The 23,485-nt window shown below is 39.6% G+C and overlaps 1 protein-coding gene across 4 annotated transcripts in view; it reads right to left on the bottom strand.

Moving 5' to 3' along the window:
• camta1a (calmodulin binding transcription activator 1a) overlaps window positions 1-23,485 on the bottom strand; it is a 1,215,621-nt gene that overhangs the window by 594,926 nt on the left and 597,210 nt on the right. For all 4 annotated transcript variants that reach the window (XM_059952154.1, XM_059952156.1, XM_059952157.1 and 1 more), the window contains exon 4: window positions 10,158-10,293. In XM_059952154.1, coding sequence (XP_059808137.1) covers window positions 10,158-10,293 — 136 coding nt within the window. The remainder of the gene's footprint in view (window positions 1-10,157; window positions 10,294-23,485) is intronic.

The following is a 23,485-nucleotide window of genomic DNA, read 5'->3' as shown; positions in this document are numbered from 1 at the left end:
TGTATCACCCACAGTCTAATGATCCAAATTCAGTCCACACAAATGTCCTCCATTACAAGAGGCATTCAATTCCAGGTCATTGAGCAATGATCTGCAGACACTACAATGACGATGTTAGTACTGAGACAAGTCAAAACACTCACCTCTCTGGTAGCTTCGTGGATGGTAACATATTAGTAATAATTCATAATTCAATTTATCTGGATGGATACTAGTTCCTTGTATCATAAACAACACCTCTGAAAATGAAGATGGCAGCTTTCTGAGCTGTGGCATCATGACAGAAACAGATTTTAGTGCCTTGCAGAATGCCACTAGCACCTGAGGCTGACTGCATGCAGACAGTTAAATGTGCCTGTAGGCATGGGGTTGCACGACACCTGTGCACAGTCAAATTAAATCAGGAGTCTGTCAATGTGAAAGGTTGAATGGAATTGTATTTAATTCAAAGGAAAAGTGTGCAATTAGATAAGCTCTTTCACGACAGACATCACAAAGCCCTATACAGCCATTCAAGTGTCTTCCCCCAAAAAAGCCACCATTTAATGTAAGTGATTTGTGAACAGCACATTCCTACAAACTGGAATAATATCATGACCAGATAACCTGTTTGAACAACATTGGTTGAAGACTTACAGGTGCTCTTCTTCAAAATGCAAACATACAAGTTCACCTGTGAGACAGACAGATTCTCACTGTATCTGAAAGAGAACACTGCTGATAATTCAGTATTCTTCAAAACTGCTCTGGGGTGTCATCCTGAGCTACAATTTCGGGGTTCCGGAGTGGCACTCGAACAAATAACCTTCTTGCTAACTGAGCTGATAATAATTTTTTTGCATTTACTTAAAACTTTTTCCTTCCTAAGGAGATGAGTTGCAGGATCCTAGAATGAGACAATGCTCCAGGTAGTAATGGCAATGTATTATAAAGATATATATATATATATATCAGGCGGGGAAGATTTGCACCATTTTACCAAAACCTGTCAATAAAACTCTGATAAAAGTGCATGCTAAGGTCTCCATTTAATGCTGTCCTCATTCTGTGCTTTGATGTGGCTGGACTAGATTCTTCCCAAACATACTACCAGCTGCTTTATAAAGGTAAAAGATACAGGCATAGCTTGGTCTAACAGTTACGTATTTGTTAGGAAGCAGTACCAATCCAGTGCATCATTCAGACAGCATTGCTTCCCAAGAGCTCACTGCCTCTATCTTTGCTTTTTCCACCATTATTAGCCATGTTCCATGTTCCAAGAACAGTGTTCAAGACCTAAAAAGAATCTTCAAAAATCTGAAAAATCTGATTTAATGATTTATTAATTTTCCAGCAAACTAAAAGTTTAAATAATCCATAATTGAGAATATAAAAGAAAAAGGAAAATAATCACAGTGGGATAATAAAATAGTTTGTTTCATCCTCTATCTTACAAAATAATTTAGGCAGGCTTTTTGACTAACCAGCCCTTCTTCACTCTAAAGCCTAGCCTCTTCTACCCTTCATACTTATCAGTTTCCTTTGTTAAGAGTTACTATTAGAAGTGCTTCCACCATTCTTTCAGATAGTGTCCTTCAGATCACAATTACTGATGAGATTCAAAAATTTTCCAAACATGAGAAAATCTGCAGATGCTGGAAATCCAAAGCAACCCACACAAAATGCTGGAGGAACTCAGCAGGCCAGGCAGCATCTTTGGAAAAGAATAAACAGTCAATGTTTCAGGACAAGACCCTTCTTCAGGACTGGAGCCTCAGCCCAAAACGCCAACTATTCTCCCCTTCCTTACCAGTCCCGAAGGAGGGTCTTGGTCTGAAACGTCGACTGTTTACTCTTTTCTGTAGATACTACCCAACCTGCTGTGTTCCTCCAGCATTTTGTGTTTGTTTTTTAAAAACTTCCTCTCCTCTTGCCAACTTCTGCTTTGCTTATTCTATCAAAATCTCTGAGAAAATTGAACATCTCTGTGAAATGTCCTTAATCTTCGTTTGTCAAAGTAGACCAACTGCAGATTTGCTCATTTCTCCACATCAGAAATCTATCGGGACATTTTACTTTGGTCCTTTCATTCTTTCCTTCCTTAATTTCCCACACGACCTAGTCTCCCAAATTGGTGATTTGCTCTTCCAGGTAAGAATTGATTCACAGAAATAAAAATTGTGGCAGCAGTATATTGGGCAAAGATTCTGCCTTAGGACAAGTTTCACCTTTGTGCTGAGTGAGCTGATCTCAACTCAGGATACCGACAGCAATATTGTAATAGGAGGCCTCAGTACCCTTGGGGCTGGGGATTGAAAGTATCAATGCATTCACTCCAACTACTCCAGAAAGTCTTGCAGCAAAATATGCATTTGTTCAGTTCAGTAGCAAATTTCGCTACAACTTGGTTTACTTCAGTAGCTTGCCAATGTTCATTCTGGTTGGCAGAGAAGAACTAAGAGTCAATACTTTTGGACAATAAAATAAATAATTAGTAGGGTTGAGCTGACTGAAAATAGAAAGAGGAAGGTTTGACAGAAGCAATAAGAAATCTGAAAGTAAGTATATTTTGTATTCTGAGTCAATGTTGTAATTGACTTGCTTATAATACCCACATAGAAATCTCCAATGAAACTGATGTCTAATGCCAGAGGGCATGGATTTAAGGTGAAAGGAGATGTATGAGGAAAGTTGTTTTTTTTTTATAAACACACATAGAGTAGTGGGTGCCTGGAATATGCTGCCTGTGGTGCTGGGAGAGGCAGATACATTAGGGATCTTAAAGAGTCACTTAGATAAGTACATGAATGAGAGGAAAATGAAGCATCGTGCAGGCAAAAGAGATTAGTTTTGTTGGCCATTTGATTAATTTATTTGGTTCAGCACAACATTGTGGGCTGAAGGGCCTGTTCCTGTGCTGTACTATTCTATGTTCTGTGTAACAATGACAAAAACATCCAGTTTAACAACGCTGGATGAAGAGTAAAATTTGATCTGGATACTGGTAGAAAGGGCGGCGGGGTGAGATACATCTCTACCAAAGGAGGTGTAAAGAAGGCTTCCTTCCACTAGCCTGCAGGTCATCCTTGGGCAGAGTGTAGCACCGGTTTAGCCTCCCTGATCAGGGTCATGTGAAGCCACGTGAGCAAGTGGTGGATGGTCGTATGAGCAGCTGATTCAGATCATAAGTCCTAGTGATACGACCACTGATGTCTGGCTGACAACCTCTGAGGAGTATCGATAACGGTTGGGGTCACCCATCTTGGAATGAGACTTTCCAGAAGGCAGCAATGGCAAACCACTTCTGTAGAAAAATTTGCCAAGAACAATCATGGTCATGGGAAAACCATGTTGTATGACATGGCACATATGAACAAATGAACGAACTGATGGAAACTTTTCTACTCTCTGAAACGTTGCTGTGGAATCCTTTATGTCTACTCAAGAGGGTAAACGGGCCCAGGCTTAATGTCCCATCTGTAAAGATGGATGAAAGGATGGCCTTTTAAATTTGATTACCAGTAGCAGATCAACAACCTTGCCTAGAATTGCACTGCTGAGTGCAGCAACTTTTCTTCCCAGAGGTTTACTTAATCTTCTCCATTTGATTTGAAAATGTTAAATATTCACAATGTCCCCCAAAAGCCAGCTGCACTAGTTGGAATTCTGATACTTGCTAGGTCCCATGCTGTTCCATATCAAAAAATAAATGTAATTTAAAATAACAAAGTACTTAAAAGTCACCCCTTGAGCAACATGGTTTACATACTGTTATTTTAAGGCTTTACTCAGATCTACAATGCTGTTCCTTCGCAGCATTTGCTTCACAGCTAGTTTCACATTAAGCAAATTTAAAAGAGGCCAACAATCAAGAGAATTTAAATAATCCTTTTATTTAAAGTCATGAGCATTGCTAAGTAAATGTTAATAATTTTTGACAGTGTTGTTCACCGATGAGAAGTACCAGTTTCAGAAGTCACCTGAATTTCAGGTGACGGATTCTCCATCAGAATTGAGAAAGAGGGTAACAAACCATTTCAGGAAGCAGAAAAAGTGGGGAAGCGTAATGGGTAAAATAAAGGGAATTGTTATCTTGGGGTAAAATAATGGAGCAGTTAAAATAAAATTAAGCTTTTTCTGTGTAATGTGATGCTAATGCTACATCATTTACCTAACATTGTATCACATGATTACACATAAAAAAGAAGAGTGAAAAAGATAGCAAGCAAAAATGGCCAGTTCTAATACAAACAGAGAAAGAGCAAATTATCTAAGGTTAGAGAATCTGATAACAAATCCGACACCCTACCATATGCCCAGGGTGGAAATTGAAAGATTCAAGCTTGCCTTGGGTCTTGCTGTAAGAGTAGGAGGCTGTGAGTCAGTGATATCACAGCAGGAGGGTGAATCAAACTGGCACACAACCAGGACGGAACTAATAGTCACCTGGGCACATTGAGTGTGGGTGCTCTGCATAGCATTTGGTATCTTCAATGTGAAGAAGGCTACACCGTGAAAACCAAATGCAGTCCACTAGAAGTAGTCCAGGTCCTGGGGTGACTACTGCAATTGGCTGTTCTCATGTTAACAATGAGAAAGATAAGCTATTGATTCTTATTGAAAGATTCATCTGTAGGGATTCTCCGGGGAACGGGCACATACGCAACTTTGATCGCATCCGGGCTGGAGTGATACATGGCCACTCACCACTGTTCCCTCTAAGCTGGACGGGTACATGGCCGCACAGTAACTAAAATTATCCCATGCATGTAACCTTTGTTACTGTGCAGAAAGAAAACAAATTTACAAAAAGTGAAAGATTTTCTTTTGTACTGTATTTCATTGCATCTTTTGGAATCAGAATCATGTTTAATAGCATATGTCATGAATTTGTTGTTATGTACTTTGCAACACAATACAATAATAATAAAAACTACATTAGAGTATGTATATTTAATTTTTAAAGTTCAATTAAATAAGTAGTACAAAATGACGTAAAAAAGTATTGAGGTAGTGTTCATGGGTTCAATTTCCATTCAGAAATACAATGGCAGAGGGGAAGAAGCAATTACTGAATCATTGAGTGTGTGCCTTCAGGCTCCTGTACCTCCTCCATGGCAGCAGTAATGAAAAGAGGATATGTCCTGGGTGATAGGGTCCTTAATGATGGATGCCACGATTAAGAAATAAATAAATAAATCTGAAAGTATGTGATTTTTCAATTTTCATTCTAAATAGTCATAGTATACATACTACAACAAAAAACACATTTAAAGTACTGCGCAGTTTTCTGGCTGTGTAAAAATATCCCGCTTAGAGCAACGCAGCTGTAAAAAAAATAAAGGAAACATTGGCACTCACTAACTAGACTTGTGTTTTGGATTATTGAGAAGGGATGCCGGAGAGAGGTTAATATCTGTGAAATCACATGCTTATGCTAACTGAAGATGTTAAGTATTTCTCTGCATAAGCAAATTTATAAATTAATAACAGCTGAAATCTAGAAAGATTTTTTTTCCCAACAAAATATAAAATTATATCACTTGGTAAACCAGCAAAGTGCAATAAAAGAGGGCTTATGAAGGAATGAATAGTAACAGTTACCAACTAACTATTCAGGCCAATAATAAAAGTGCCAAGGGAACATTGTGGACAGGTAGGTATGTTTGATGGTCTGAAATATCATCATAATTTAGATTATGGAGAAAAAGTTGAAGAAAAACTACAGCAGGTATCCAAAAGTATTCTGGTAATGTATGAGCTCAGCATTTAGTTAGTGTACTTACTATAAGGTGAGCTGCTTCAAGTACGAAAACAAATAGCCAGCCTTGCTTTGAATAACTGAGTCACGTGGCACTGCAGCCATTAAATTGTTTGTGCAGCAAGGTGGAAAGCCTTGACTTTGATTCAAGGTGAGCAGCATGCAAATTACAAAGCAACACAATGAAATGCCTGTGGGCTTCACATCATGTTGCTATTACAAACATTTCTAACTATAACAACAGATGTTTCAGTCCAAACTGTAATAAATCATCAAGCCCCCTTCACTGTCCTTCCAAAGGCACAGGCCAGATACCTTAACCTTACTTAACCTCATATTCTTTTTAGAAAGAAAGTAGTTTAACTTTGCAGAACAAGTTACCAAAAGATCAAAAGATTTTTTATAATGCACAAATGTTACAATCCAAAATATGCAATATGAAAGGACAAAGCAGATTCCATAGTTATTTTTGGAAGGAAATTGGATAACTTAACTTTTCCAATACTTTGGGAAAACAGCAGGATGAATAGCACAATTGGATAGCCTTTTGAAAAAGCTGCCAGAGACATGATGGGTTGAATGTTGAGCATTACTCAATGAGTTGAGTTCTTCTCGATGCCTCATGATGCATGGTGCAACAATCTTGCCATTTCTTTAGCACCTGTCTGTTTGTTACAAGGTCAAATTGCTAGCTCGATGCTCAATCCAGCTTAGATGGAAAGCTTGCAAGGTGCTGGCCGGATTCGAACCTGATTCGACTCACCTCAATGTCTGATGCAGATGCCGCTGCACCACCAGCCTGCCATTATTCAATGAACAAAAAACAGAATGAATTCATTTGCAGGACACTTAACAAATAAAGCCATTTAGGAAGTGTTTGGTTTTGTTGATACAATAATGAAACAGTTGGTTTATTAAGAGCACGTTTCCTGTATCCCAAGAACTCACTACCAATATAGATGGGTCAATAATAACTGTTGAGTATTTGTTCACCATCTGGTTCAATCATGATCACAACAAGGAGCTGAATGCCCTTAAAACCACAGGTATACATATCGACATCAGGAGTAATGTGAAGCCTCTCCACCCACTCATCATCAATAACTCTACAGTTAGCATTGTTTCAACATTCAGGTTGCTGGGCATCATTATTTTGCAAAAACTTAGATAGGAGAACCATATCTCTTTCATTAACAAAAAGGCTCGGCAGAGGATAAACTTCTTGTGACAGTTGGTAAAAATCCATCTTCCCCAGTACATACTGGTGCAGTTCTGGAGAGTATCCTGACATCAGTCATTATTGTCTGGTTTCGTGCTGCATCCTCTCACAGTATATGAAAGTTACAGTGGGCTAAGGTCAGCAGAAAAGGTCACTGGCTGCAGTCTACCATCACTGCAGGACAAAGCAGCAAGCAGGAAAAATCATTGCAGACACTATCCACCCTGCAAACTGCCTTTTCCAAAAGTTACCTTATAGAAAGCAGTATAGGGCTATTAAATAAAAAAGTCACACCATCATAAAAGTTTCTTTCCCCAAACAGCTAATCTGATCAACCATCCTAGTCAGCCCTTGACCCCCTCTATTTGCAGGATTTGTCCGAAAAGGCACACGTGCACTCACTAGTTCAAAGTAGATTTACTGCGTATGTAAGTCTAACGAACATAATGTCAATTATTAATTAAATGACAAGTTACAAAATTTTTCATTATGCTGCTCAACTGTGTTTTTGAATACATTCCCACAAGCAGTTTTCTCTATTGCAGTAATATAATTAACTTATGATTGCTGAATAAACTTACTCTTTTTTTTAAACTGAAGTTGCCTGTAGCTATTACGTTAGAAGTGAGTGGGTGACAACTGCTGCTGACATTCTTCATTTATAAACTCGGTCTATCTTGCAATCCTCCTACAAAGCCTCAGTGCTATTGTTCAATGTCGCAATATCACAGCCCTGCAGGTGATTGGCAGTTGCATCATGGCTTGTCTTTTCTCTCTTGAATAAGCTAACTCTGAATGAAATCCAGATTTATTTATTTTCCAGCTCCCCAGTTCTTACCCAAGTGGTTCTATGTACATACAGAGAGTGTTAAATGTGGGAGGTACAACAGTCAAGCCTATTCTTACCTTCAGCTAATTTTCATAAAGCATCATCAATAAGACACTCTGCTTTAGTTCATCTTCTCTACTTTAGCCCATATATGGGCAGAGCAGGTGTATCACGCTGACTGCTTTGGCATACGATCAATCTATGTGTATAAGCTTTGCCAAATGGGGATCCCACCAGGACTTTCCCATTTTGCTTGATGATGTATGCATCTAGTGAGCCACTTACAGGCTGTAATGGTCTTTCAAACTACATTCGCCAAAGTATTCTTGTTATCAAAATCAGTGTGAGGTAGAGAACAGAAAATTGCTTCCGAGAAAACCAGAAGATTGTCTGTGGAACTCTCCCATCATGCAAAGAAAATCTAAGAGTAGTTCACTGTAAAAACAACAAAGATAAAAAATTGGTCTCTGTTCCACTGAACAATGTGACATTAAAACACACTGCACTGGGGTGGAAAGCCATTGGTTTTGGGCTCCCCCATTGCTCAGCTGCTGATCTAAATCAGACTAGTGGAGAACTTGAAAGTGACCACTTCCACCAGGTGAGCTGCAGCATTTAAGAATTAACCTTGTATGCAGGTCTGGAGTCACATGGAGGCCATAACAGGTAAAATAACAGATTCCATTCATTAAATAATGTTTGCATGGTATCCTAGCCATTTTCAAGGTCATAATTTTTCTGGACTGATCCATAAACTACCAGATTCATTGAATTTAATCTAATAATCTGATACAATGTGGCTTCAGCTCAAGATTGTTATTCTGGTGATCCTGCTCCATTAGCATTACACTGCCAGGTACAAGTATCCAACAAGAAATTTAGGCTTGTGTACTGAAGGATACTGAGTAAATGGGATGTGTTAAATTTCCACGCAAACAAACGGTAAACACATTGGCACAGCTCAATAATGACACTATCTGCTATCCTCTCATCAATGCAGTTCAACACATTAACTGTTAGAACTACATAGAAAAAGAAAAATCTGATCAGGTAAGTCTTATACAAAGTGAACATGAAGAAATCTCAGCCTGAGGCTTACATCCGCAATCAGTAAGAATAGGTGACAATACCTCCTCCACAATTCCCTGTGCTTGACTGGAGTTCTTACTTACTAAAGATGGATCTTGATGTTCTAACCAAGAAGGCACACCAATGTATCAACTTCCTCAGAAGACTAAAAAAAAATTTGCCATGTCCCCAGGGATTCTTAACAATCTTTACAGATCCACCATAGAAAGCATCCTATCTGGATGCATTACAGCTGAGTATGGCAAATGCTCAACACAAGACAAAGACATTGCAGGGAGTTGCGAGTGCAGCCCAGTCCATCATATAAATTAGCCTACCCTCCACTGATTCCCCCTGCGCTTCCCACTGCCTTGGGAAAGGAATCAACATAATTAGGGACCTCTCTGACCCCGGGCATTCTCTCTTTTCCTCTTTCCCATCAGAGTGAAAAATATGAAAACATATACCACCAGAGTCGGGGGGCAGCTTTCATCCTGCTGTTATCAGACTCTTGAAAGGACCTCTGCTGAAGATGGATCTTGATCTTCCAGTCTGTCTTATTGTGGCTCTTGCAGGGACTTATTTACCTACAACTGCATTTTCTCTGCAGTTCCATGCTGTATCCTGCATTCTTTTTACTCCCTTGATGTACTTAAGTATGGCATGATTTGCCTGGATGGCATACCAAGTTTCTCACGGTATCTCAGTCCAGGTGACAATAATATAACTATACAAAAACCTTCCTACTGACTATGGCTCACTCCTCAGCGTCACAACACTATCAGAGTTTGAACTCTTTTCCTGAGACACTTCACCTGCCGCTTCAAAACTTGCTGGAGATACCTTGAAGCTATATTTACTCTGATTTGCCTAATATCCACCAATCCAGTCAACTGAAGCAGAACTTCATAAGGTTTGACTGGAAATACTGTATATATTAATAATGTCCATTAACAGTTGGCCAGGAAGCCCAAAATTAGGCTGACTTGTTTCCCCACCTCAGGACAGCAGAAGTGACAAGATAAAAGTGCAAGGAAATGGATAAAGCCTATAAATGTCAAATATGTTGAATTATGATATGGTTCTCAAATATGAAATACTACCAGTACACAGATTTGACAATTTATATAGTTGTACTTTGTCCCCTCTGCAACAAAACTAAGTGAAATTGAAAGGCTCATCAGAGGTGTCAGCTCATCCCCACGTCCAATATTGGGTTAACATGACTGTAGATTTTCCCATGATATTGTTACCAGAAAACATTCAAAATAAGCTCATGTTGCTATGTTGTTTAGCCTTACCTCCACACCCTGCACCTTCAGTTTCATGTGATCCTCCCGTGTAGTTTTGCCATCTTTCCGTTTCTTCCAGCAATAGCCATCCTTTCTGTACTTCACCTTCTTTCTGTTGTATAAGATCATGGAGCCATTTTGGGGCCTGCAAGATTTCAGTAAGGAAACAAGATGGGAAATAAGAAAATGGGAATCTTATAAAATAGTTACAACTTGTCACATCCCATTCAAAGACAAACCTACCATATTTCAATCTTTAGGAGCACTCTCCTTTTAAATTCAGGGGGTGTTCATGTTTTGATCTTGCTCATGCTTTCTCTCCACAACCTCATTACCCTTTCGATTTAGCTCGACATCATAATGGTTCAGAACTTTTCACTTATCATTAAATCCCTCTCCAAAGCATCCAATCTTCATGAATGAAAAGCTTGAGGTTCAAAAATAGATTTTATAGGAAGATTTATGGGCAGTGCAATGAAAATTCAGAGCAGCCCACCATCTGGCTTATTTCTTCACAGGAGTACTGGGGCCAACAAAGCTCAGGCAAACTAATCTGGCATGGTCTGAACAAGTCATTTCTTTATATTGCATGGATAACTGTCACACATTTATTCTCTGAGGCATGGTACATGACATTTTTCAAACAAAATAAGATTCCTCACCTATCACCCTACCAACCTACAGATCCAACGTATAATCCTCCGTAACTTCCGCCACCTCCTACGTGATCCCACCACCAGCCACATCTTCCCCTCCCCCCCACTCTCGGCTTTCCGCAGGGATCGTTCCCTACGCGACTCCCTTGTCCATTCATCCCCCCCATCCCTCCCCACCGACCTCCCTCTGGGCATTCATCCCTGCAAACGGAAGAAGTGCTACACCTGCCCCCACACTTCTTCCCTCACCACCATCCCAGGCCCCCGACAGTCCCTTCAGGTGAGGCACCACTTCACCTGCGAGTCAACTGGGGTGATATACTGTATCCGGTGTTCCCGATGTGGCCATTTATACATTGGGGAGACCGTTTCACCGAACACCGGCGCTCAGTCCTCCAGCAGTGGCGGGATCTCCCTGTGGCCACACACTTCAATTCCACAGACCACTCCCACTCCGACATGTCTGTCCATGGCCTCCTCTACCGTCAAGATAAGGCCACACGCAGGTTGATGGAGCAATACCTTATCTCCTGCCTAGGTAGCCTCCTACTTGCCGGCATTAACATCCAACTCACAGACCTCTGTTGGTACCCCTGCCCCCCCATCCCTATCTATTATTTCAGTCTGGTTCTCTTTCTCTCTCTTTTTCCCCCCTCTCTATAATCTCCCCCCAGCCCTACCTTTCTTTCTCTTTTATTTCCCATAATTCTCCACCTTTCCCCAGCCCATTTCCCTCCAACCTATCACTTTCTAGCTCTCTACTTTATTCCTCCCCCCACTTCTTATCCCCCCTTGACCATCCCATGTTACTTCACTCCTGATGAAGGGTTTCGGCCCGAAATGTCATCACTACCTCCTCCCATAGGTGCTGTCTGGCCTGCTGAGTTCTGTCAGCATTTTGTGTTTTTATTTATTTCTAGCATCTGCAGATTCACTCGTGTTGCCTAAGATTTCTCATCTCTCATTGTCTCTGTGTTGCCACCAATCTAAATACCAACATTTCTAGTGCCTACACAGGTTACATTACATAACATCAGTACTTCATTTTCTTTATTCATTTACAGAACGCAGGCATTGCTTTTGAGGTAGCGGTAGTCATCAGCCTTCTTCAACTACAACTATTCAATAAAGCTAATCCCATAGTGTCATTGCATAGGCATTCTCATGATGTAAGCCCAATCAAAATGAATAATTAGCCATGTATTTCTGGCTTAGAATTGTACCAAGCTTGGAGCAAAAGTTGCGGATGGTGGATTTTCTATCAATCTGTTTTATTGTCCTTGGTGTGAAAAGGTCACAGGCTTGGCAGTTACTATTGGAAACTGCCTATGTGAATAACTTAATTTGGTAGTTAACACATACTACAACTACTGAATAGGAAAAGTTGAGGATGTGAATATTTAAGGTGGTCAATGGGGTGCTAGTCAAGAGTGCTAGATAGAATCAAATTTCTTGAACATTCTTAGAGCTACTATTCTGTAAGCAGTTTGCTTCATATTTGTTTGTGTCCTAAGTTGCAACATGCCCAATTTCTCCATTATCCACAGCTCACTGAAACTCTGCCATGGACAGTCCCAAACCCAGCTGCAAAAGGAGGAGGGTTGAGCATTGGGCTAGCAACTCCATCCAGTGAAAACCCAGAGCTACAGAAACACCAACAGAAGCTCCATCCCTAAGAGAAGAAGGATCTTTGCCTTGAGGATGTATTAAGTCGTGTGGTGAAAGCCACATGTCCATGGAAACCACAGAGCTGATCAAACGCCTATCATCCAGGAAAAGGAGATGGGGGTGGATAGGATACATGCTGCGTAAGCCAAGTACCACAATCACCATCACCACTAATGCTGAATCCCCAGGGAAAGCAGAAGAAGACGCTGACCAAAGAACACCTGCCAACACAACCTTGAAGTTATCACCAAGAAGATAAACCATATCTGGGGACAATTTAGGCTTAACAGACAACACATAGCCTAAACTAACTTCTCATTCTTACTTTCAAAAACCTTCCTTGCCTAAACGCTTTTCGTATCTCTGCAATCTTTTCTGGTCTTCCAGTTTCTAAGATTCTCCAATTTTCAACTCTTGTACATCCCTAATTTTCATCATTCAATCACTGCCGATCATGCCTTTGGGCTCCAAGCTTCAAAAATCCTTGTTCAATCTCTTTGCTTCACTCACCAGATTTAAAATACTCTTTAAAAATTCTCTCCAGCCAAACATTTGATCATCCATCCCCTTGCTCATCAATCTCCTCACATGAATCAATGTGAAATTTTGTTTGAATCATTACAGTACACATTACAGGTGCAAACTAGATGCAAGGTGTTGATGTTGTTGAACAGGTTCACCGCTCTGTATTCTGCTTTCTCTAAGGTCTTTTTGCTTTATGGTTTGCTTCTGATGTTTCACATATTTATCCCCTTCAGACAGACTCAGATCAAAGAATTTTCCAACACGATTGGATGGGGGCCGTCTTTCTGATCACCTACATAATTCTAATGAATCATTTATTGTTATAGTCTCTGGGTAAAACAAGTTATGTTTAGCATTACTTATCAATGTGCTTTGCTTTTTACATGAGATTCAGAAAGCAATGCTTGCTGAACTACTCTGACATACTTGGAATATTAGTTCAACAAACAAAACAGAGTTTCTGAGAACTGAACAAACACTTTATCAGCTGCTTTAGCCTTCTTCTGTCTAAGTTTATGTCAAAATAAAAAGAATTACTTATTAGCCCAAATGTTCTGATGAGAAAAAGATTAAGGTCTATAAAATGTGAATATTAACAAAAGAAATGCCCTGTAACTCCAAGATACAGGGTCCATCTAATGATTTCATGCATAAAGCTGATAGAAAAATATTGTTCTTTGTAGTCATTTGCTGCTGCTAAAACTCAGCAAATTGGCTGCGTTCCTAATTGTTATACTCCAGCGACTCAGAATTTTGCACCTGAAGTGCCAGATAATGCAGCAAGATATCAGTTTTCTGATTTAAAAAAATTGCAAAAAGAGTAAGGATGAATAAAATGAATTCTGCATTATATGGGACATTAAGCATCAATGGAATCTGGCTTTAATGAAGAACATTAGCTGGGAGAAAACCAAAGTATAACAACCCTTCCCACCTGATTTAAGAAGATACCAACAGGCTAAATACAGTATCTTTTTTATATAATGCTCTACCCTTTCAACTTAAATTTTTACCAATGTGAACCTTCTGTTATTCTGACAGATTGCTAAAGAAGGGAAAGAAATTTTAATGTGGTTCATTAATTCTATTTTTAATCTCTGTTGTAGCTAAAATTCATTATGTTGGCTGCTCTCATATTTCTTACCAAACGGCTCCTGATAACCAACCTGACTAACGTTCCAAATTTGAACAGAAATATTTTCAAAGCGAATAAGAAAGAAAAGTCAGTGTGGATCAGATATAACATCTCCTCCTCACTGACAATCAACACTGGCGCACCTCAAGGATGTGTGCTTAGCCCACTGCTCTACTCTTTCTACACCCACAACTGTGTGGCTAGGCACAACTCAAGCACCATCTATAAATTTGCTGATGGCACAACTATTGTTGGCAGAATTTCCAGTGGTGATGAGGAAGTGTACTTCAGTGAGGTTGATCAGCCGGCTGAGTGGTGTTGCAACAACAACCTTGCATTCAATGTTGATAGACCAAGGAATTGATTGTGGACTTCAGGAAGGGGAAGTTGAGGGAACACAGACCTCATTAAAGGATCAGCAGTGAAAAGGGTGAGCAATTTCAAATTCCTGGGTGTCAAGATCTCTTAAGATCTATCCTAGGCCCAACATATTAATGCAATTTCAAAAAAATGCACAATGGCAGCTATATTTCATTAGGAGTTTGAGGAGACTTGGCATGTCATCAAAGACTCTCGCAAATTTTTATAGATGTACCATGGAGAGCACTCTAATTGGTTGCATCACTGTGTGGTATGGAGGGGCCGCTGCACTGGATCAGAAAAAGCTGCAGAAAGTTGCATAATCTCCCCAGCATGAAGGACATTTTCAAACGGTGATGCATCAATAAAGCGGCATGCATCATTGAGGACCCACATCACTTGGGCTCTTCTGATTGCTACCATCAAGGAGGAGGTACAGAAGCCTGAAGACACATACTCAGCATTTCAGAAACAGCTCCTTCCCCTCCGTCATCAGACTTCTGAATGGACAATGAGCCCATGAACACTACCTCACTATTTTTTTGCTCTCTTTTCACACAACTTATTTAATTTAGTTTATGTATATATTTCTTATGGTAATATAATATAGTTTCCTTTACTATTATGTACCACTGCCACAAAACAACAAATTTCATGATATACTCTGTTTCTGAACAATCAATCTACTCACTTAAGTTCTTAAAAGGCAATGGTAATGGACATACTTTTGGAGTTTATTAATACTCTTTCATTATCTTAGTGTTAACTTCTTTCAATGTTAATCAATATTTGCCCTAAGATTAAATAACTTTCAATTATCTGCCATGTTTGCATTGGGACATTTAACTAAAGTGAAGTTTCAACACTAATTTGGGACCAATTCATGTGCAGAATGCAATCTAACTCATTGGTGGGAAAATAACCCTTAGAGATTCTGTCCAACCTCAGCTGGAAAGAATAATTCTACCAAAGGGGATTGATTGGTTGGGTAAATAGTCAAGTACAGAATAAATATCAGAAAAATAGAGTGTCATGAGGGTGGGGACAGCAGTGAAAGATCAAATTGGCTGAGGCGTTCAATGAAGTAAAAAAGAAAGTTGATGAGGCAAATGCAAGTGATATAGTTTACTTTCAAAAGATACTTGTTAAAGTGCTATTTTATAGGCTTGACACCAAGATTGAATCCTATAGAATGAAAAGAGGCATTAGCTATGTGAACAGAAAATTGAATAAGTGACCAGACACACATCAAAAGTGAATCGTTGTTTTTTCAGTCTGGAGAGAAGTACAGAATGGTGTTCTCTGGGGAGCTGATACTAGGACTATTATTTTTCTAAATATATATTTGTGAGCGGGACTTGTGCATATACACGGCACAATTTCCAAATCTCCAGACAACACAAAACCTGAAGCACAGTGAATTGTGGGGCATTATTGGTCTGGTCTTCAAAAGGATTCAGACAGGCTGATGGAATGGAAGTACACAGAAGAGATAAAACTTTATACAGATATGTGCGAAGTGTTAGATTTCAGAAAGGAGTACAAAAAGAAGTAATTTCAGAATGAGGTGTATCACTGGCATATGTCATGAAATTTGTTGTTATGTGGCAGCAGTACATTGCAATACAGAATAATTAAAACTGTGAACTACAGTAAAAAGTATATATATTTAAAAAGTAAATTAAGTAAGTAATGCAAAAAGAGGAAAAAATAGATGTGAGGTTGTGTTCATGAGCTCAATGTCCATTCAGAAATCTGACGGCAGAGGGGAAGAATCTGTTCCTGAATTGCTGAATGTATGCCTTCAGGTTCCTGTACCTCCTCCCTGATGGCAGTAATGAGAAGAGGACATGTTCTGGGTGATGAATGTCCTTAATGATGGATTCCACCCTTTTTGAGGCATCACTCCTTGAAGATGACCTGGATGCTAGACATAAACTACAGAGCGCAATTCTACAAAGAGCAGCAAGTAATCTGCTAGAGGAGCTCTATGAGTTAAGTAGCATTTGTGAAAAGAAAGGAACAGTCAACATTTTGGGTTGAAACCCTGCATTAGGACTCAGAAAGAAATTTAAATACTAGTACTGGAACAGAAAAATCCAGAGCTCCTCGCATCAAAATCATTGAAAGAGTATTAAAATAAAAGATAGGTTTCGAGTTTTATAGGTAAGGACAAGAAAGATGTTGAACCTTTATAAAATAATGATTGGCCAAAACTAGAGAATTTTAGCTAGATCTGCACAATACACCTTGAAAAAATACGAATGCCCTAGAGATTGGTTACTGAAAGCATTTCAGGGATGAGGGACTTCATTTACACTTTCTTTCAAGGTTGTTCTCCTTGGAAGAGAGGAGACTGAAGGGAAAGTTCATACAGATATATAGAAGCACAACTGGGGTGACAGTGATGGGGAGGTTAATGGAGACAAATCCTATCATGATGTCCAAAAGGAAATCCAGGGCTATGGGGAGAAAATGGGAGAATGGAACTAACTGAATTGCTCTTTCATATTTGATGTGGCCTTCTGCTTTAACCTTTCTATGGTCTATAAAATATTTTGTTACCAAATGGTCTATTTCTGCATTGATTTACTCAAAAATACTGGTACAGGTGGAGAAACAAAGGGAAATTTGACCAACGGTAAGGCCACCTTAAAGAGAAACCAGCCAACCATCTCCATAATTTAATATTTAGTGCATATCATTCATTGTTTCAGATGTTTTATGTTCAGAAGAGATTATTTTGTTTATTTAGACAGGCTTCATTAGACAAAGGCTGCCACCAAGAATTACTCTACAATGGAGATCTTACCAAGTTCCCAATTCCACAAAATTCATACTGAATGGTTTTATAGTACCATAGTCTTATGTTTTTTTTCATTTACAACATTGTTAAATAGACATACGATCAATCTATGTGTATAAGCTATCTTTTGTATTTATATTTATTGTGCTTTTTATTATTGGGTTCTTTATCTTATTTTTTTGTGCTACATCAGATGCAGAGTAACAATTATTTTGTTCTCATGTGCACTGGTAATGGCGTTAAACAAATCTTGAATCTTGAAATTCTACAGCTGGAACTTAATCTTAGTGTATTTTATGTGGCCCTTCCATATCTTACATGGCATATTATATGGTACAGGGTCTAATTTAGAGTCTTAATTCCATTTGTGTGACGATATTCCTCATTATATAACTATTTGCATACTCATGCTATTTCACGTTTGGACTGTAGAGACTTCTACAAATAATCAAACTCCTGTTCCTTTCCAATATTCCAGTAATGGTCAATAAATATATAAAAAACAGACAGGAACCAAAATGGGAAGAAAGAAGATTGGGAAGCTTTTAAAAACCTACAGAGAGCAACTAAAGAATCATTAGGAGGGAAAAGATGAAATATGAAAGCAAGATAGCAAATGATATCAAAGGGGACAGTAAAAGCTTTTTCAAGTTTGTGAAAAATAAAAGAGAGATGATAGTAGATATAGGACTGCTAGAAAATGAGGCCAGAGAAATAATAAAGGGGGACAAGGATATGGCTGATAAACTAAATGAGTATTTTGCATCAGTCTTCACTGTGAAGACACTAGCGTATGCCTGATGTTGTAGTGTGTAGTGTGATGATTTAAATGATGGAATAGATGGCTTTGTTGTCAGGTTTGCAGATGATGCAAAGATTAGTGGAGGGGCAGGTAGTGTTGAGGAAACAGGTAGGCTGCAGAAAGACTTAGAAAAATTAGGAGAATGGGCAAGAGAGTGGCAAATGAAATACAATGTTGAAAAATGCATGGTCATGCACTTTGGTAGTAGAAATAAATGTGTGGAATATTTTCTAAGTGGAGAGAAAATCCAAAACATTACATGCAAAGAGACTTTGAGTCCTTGTGCAGAACACCCTAAAGATTAACATGCAGGTTGAGTCAGTGGTGAGGAAGGCAAATGCAATGTTAGCATTCATTTCAAGAGGTAGAGAATACAAGAGTAGGGATATGATGTTGTGACTTTATAAGATACTACTGAAGCCACACTTTGAGTATCGTCAACAGTTTTAGGCTGTTCATCTAAAAAAAGATCTGCTGGCATTGGAGACTGTTCAGAGGAGGATCACAAGGATGATTCAGGGAACGTAAAGGTTATCATACAAGGAATATTTGATAGCTCTGGGTCTGTACTCATTGGAATTTAGAAGGATGAGGGGTGATCTCATTGAAACCTTTGAAACGTTGAAAGGCCTAGACAGAGTAAATGTGGAAAGGTGTTTCCCATGGTGGGGGAGTCGAGGACAAGAGGGCACAACTTCAGGATAGAGGGGCATCCATTTTAAAAAAGGATGTAGAGAAATTTCTTCATCCAGAGGGTGGTGAATTTGTGGAATTTGTTACCACAGGCAGCTGTAAAGTCCAGGTCATTGGATGCATTTAGGGCAGAGCTGGATTGGACACAGCATGAATGGTTACAGGGAGAAGGCAAGGAGTGGGGCTGAGGAGGAGAAAAAAGGATCAGCCATGATAGAATGGTGGAGCAGAATCAATGGGCTAAATGGCCTATGGCCTACAACTGCTCCTATGCCTTATGGTCTAAGACGGATTAGTCTCATCTCATAGCCCTGAAAAGAGATGCATCCTTGACAAAAATCAGCAAACTGAATGTGGGAGTTAAATCTGAGACACTGAAAGAGCAGGAATTATTTTTGTGAGCCCCACTGATAGCCTCAAGAGATTTCACTTAAAGATAATGAAAAGCAATCCTGGAAGGGAAATGTAATGCAAAAAACAAGGAATCCCAAATTTTTAAATAAAATATTATCCAATATAAAACTTAGTATGATCTTTGAAGCTGCAGGGGTGAAAATTTCAGATCACCATATACTAAGGCAGCGTGTTGTGTCCTTGAGCAAGGCACTTAAACACACATTGCTCTGCGACGACACCGGTGCCAAGCTGTATTGGCCCTTGCCCTTCCCTTGGACAACATCGGTGGCGCGGAGTGGGAGACTTGCAGCATGGACAACTGCCAGTCTCCCAAACAACCCTGCCCAGGCCTACACCTTGGAAACTTTCCAAGGCACAAATCCATGGTCTCTCGAGGCTAACGGATGCCTATATACTATGAGAGGGTTGTTATTGAACAGGCCAGGGCACAGAGGAGTCATGTTGCCCATGATCAAAATTCAAAGTAAGTTTATTATCAAAGTACATATATGTCACCATACACTACCTGGAGAATCATTCACAATAGAACAAAGAAATATAATGGAATCAATGAAAAACTACATACAAAGACTGACAAACAACCAATATGCAAAAAAAGACGAACTGTACAAATACAAAAAAAAAGGACAATAAATAAATAAATTGTTCTAAGAAAATGAGTTGTACAGTGCTTGAAAGTGAATTCATAGGTTGTAGAATCAGTTCAGAGTTGAGGTGAGGGAGGTTATCCACTCTGGTTATCCTGATGGTTGAAGGGTGATAACTCCTATACCTCCTTCCCGTTGGCAGCAGTGAGAAGAGAGAACGGCTTGGAAGGCGGGAGTCCTTGATGATGGATACTGCTTTCTTGTGGCAGCACTCCTGGAAGATGTGCTCAATGGTAGGGAGGGAATGATGGAGTGTTTCAATTATGAGGAGAGAGTGAGTAGGTGACAGACACAGTGTTGGTGGTGCCAGCTGAGAAAGGATGGTGACAGCTTGTTAATTGCTCCTGTTCTGTCTGGAGAAGATGTGAAGGGGAGGTGAGTGCATACAGAGAAATAAATCAATGTTGGTGCTGTGAGTTACGAAGAACTGAAGATGTCCAAAAGGAAAAACACATAATTCTGGAAATGATCAGCAGGTCAGGCAACACTAGTGGAGAGTGAATTTGATCTTTTGTTGAAACTGGCCAGTTCTGATACAAACAGAAATGACTGGCTGTATGAAATTCACAGATTCAGAGCTGAGATGTGCCAAGTTAAAAGATGCTGATCCTGGTGTTTACTGAGAACTTTGGTTGTGCAAGCTGAGAGTGGCCCTGCATTTTCAGTTGTCTGTCACTTTAACTGTCCATTTCACTGTGACCTGTCTCTTGGGTTTTTATTCATTTCAGTGATTGTGGTGAACTACGTATACCTGTCTGGACACGCCCCCTTGCTGACTGCTCCTGTGGCTCCTCCCACAGACCCCTGTATAAAGGCGATCGAGGCCTGAGCCCGGTCACTCAGTCTCCAGGGTCAATAAAAGCCGATATCTCGCCTTTACGTCTCAGAGAGAGTTATTGATGGTGCATCAGTGATGCCTGATGCAAGCTTCCCTCCCCCATGGAAAGTGCATCCTCCTTTAGGTGATAAAATCAAAACTGTACACAAAACTCAGCTCCTGCTTCGCCAAGGCCCTTTATAATTGCAGAAAAATATTATTTCTTCTGTACTCAAATCCTCTAATAATAAAGGCCAACATACTATTCGCCTTTCAAAGTGTTTGCCACTCTGGTATATGAATTTACTTGTATATAAGGTCACCCTGGTTCTTCTGAATATCAGCATTGCCCAATCTGTCATCATTCAAAAATCAGACTGCTTTTCCTGTTTTCCCTGTCAAAGTGGATGGCCTCACACTTTTGACATTGTATTTCTTCAGTAATATTCTTGTTCATTCATTCACCCTCTCTCCTTCTGAGGATGTAAAAAAGGGAGGTTTTTAATATTCCTAACTCCACTCACATCCATCTGATTTTGGATAATTAGCAAAGTTGGAAATATTCTCTGAGCAAAGACACTGATATAGACTATGACTAGCTAGACAAAGCCTCTGACGCTGGCTGCCAACAGAAAATCTGTTTACTCCCACTCTTTCCTTTTTACCGACTAACTAATTCGTAGTCTATGCCAGTACAATTTCCCCAATTCCATATGCTTGAACCTTGCAGAACAACATCATGTGTGAGATCTCATCAATTTTCTTCTGAAAATCTAAGTACATCATATCTGCTGGTTTCTTGACTAGTCACATCCTCCAAGAAATCCAGATTGATTACAGCATTATAAAATGATACACTATGAAAACAGCCCCTTCAGCCCATTGAGTCCATGATAATGATCACTTACTCATTTACACTTATTTTACGTTAATCCCAAATATAATTATTACCCCTACATGCATATCAATTGCCCTCAGATTCTATTCCTTACCTACACACTGAGAGTAACCTACAGTAGCCAGTGAGTCAACATGGGAGGAAACGGGACACCTAAAAGAAACGCATAAAGTAACAGGAAAAATATGCAACTCCACAAGAGCAGTACCTGAAGTCAGGATTGAACCTCGGTGCTGTGAGTCAATGGTTCCAGTGCGCTGCTCCAACAAAAACTTTTCTTTCTTAAATCTACTCTGTTAGCTCATCCTTCATTTTATTTATTTATTTAGAGATACAGCGAGGAACAGGCCCTTCCAGTCCCTTGAGCGTGCCACCCGGTAACCCCCGGTTCAACCCTAGCCTAACCATAGGACAACTTACAATGACCAATTAACCTATCCGGTACATCTTTGGACTGTGGGAGGAAACTGGAGCACCCAGGGGAAACCCACACATTCCACGTACAGACCCCTTACAGATGACATCATAGATTCCAGTATTTCCTTAACAAGTCAGTTTTCCTTAATGTCCCTGTTTTCTCATTACTGCTTTTCTTCAATACAGCAGATCATACCAATTACCCTCCAATCTGGGGGAAACTTTCTAGAAATTGCATTAGTTTGGAAAAATTACAACCAATACATCTTTCTTCTTCTCTGGCAGACCTTAAGGGTAGAGAGTAATTTACATCCATTGCAGTTTTCTGGGTTCTAAGGTGGCCTTTGAGGCCAAAGTGGGAAATGAAGACTTCTCCATAGAAGGACTGAATGGCGGCTGACAGGATGGTGGGTAGGTAGTTTGAGGGCTGGTTCACACATTCTATCATGCAAAATCTATCTTGGATTGTATTCATTAGAGTATAGAAGAATGAGAAGGGATCTCATAGAAACATTTTGAATGTTGAACGGCTTGGTGAACAGAGTAGATGTGGAAAGGCTGTTACCCTTGGTGGGTGAGTCAGGACAAGAGGTCACAGTCTTAGAATTAGAGGGTTCCCACTTAAAACAGAGATGAGGAGAATTTTTTTTAGCCAGAGGGTCGTGGATTTATGGAATTCGTTGCCCCATACAGCTGTGGAGGCCCAATCATTGAGAGTGTTTAAGGAGGAGATTGATAGGTATCTAATTAGTCAGGGTATCAAGGGATATGGGGAAAAAGCCAGAAATTGGAACTAGATGGGAGAATAGTTTACCTCATGGTGGAGTGGCGGAGCAGACTCAATGGGCCGAATGGCCTACTTCTGCTCCTTTGTCTTGTGATCTTGTGAAAAAGGGTTTCTGTATGTGCTCAATGCAACATTCTGAGCTATTCAGTGTATTCCTTTTCCACCTTGAGCAATGATGGTTCCTAGGAGTCAGTGGGGATGTTGGAGTCCTTCAGGAAGCTCCAAGACCATTTGTGAATAATTTCTCCTGCCTGTTTCTTAAACTCCTCTCTCAAATGGGCTCAGAATAGAATATTTCTTATGTTCTAATATCATTAGCTCTATAACCAGCTGTTTCAAAATCTTAGAATATATATCATCAGATCTTTGGATCAGCTCTCAATCCCACCAACTTCACTAATATTTTTACTAATACTATTTCCTTCAGTCCCTCTTGATACCTGAATATTTCTGTTAGGCTTATTGTGTACTTTTTTATGATGACAGACAAAATGTATTTAATTTTTCCATGACTTTCTTTATCTCCTCCGGCTCTGTCTATGCGGAACCCACAAATGCCTTTAATATTCTCTACGTCTTTACATATCTATTGCAGGTCTTACAGTCCAATTCTTGCCAGTTTACTTTCCTTTTCCACTTTTCAAATGAATGTGACAGCACTAAATGTTTGCATAAAGATGAGGCCAGATATCAAATATATCTGATCCCC

Source organism: Hypanus sabinus, chromosome 27 (genome assembly GCF_030144855.1).
Source record: "Hypanus sabinus isolate sHypSab1 chromosome 27, sHypSab1.hap1, whole genome shotgun sequence".
In the NCBI taxonomy this organism is placed as follows: domain Eukaryota; kingdom Metazoa; phylum Chordata; class Chondrichthyes; order Myliobatiformes; family Dasyatidae; genus Hypanus; species Hypanus sabinus.
This window is presented reverse-complemented; position numbering and strand designations above follow the sequence as displayed.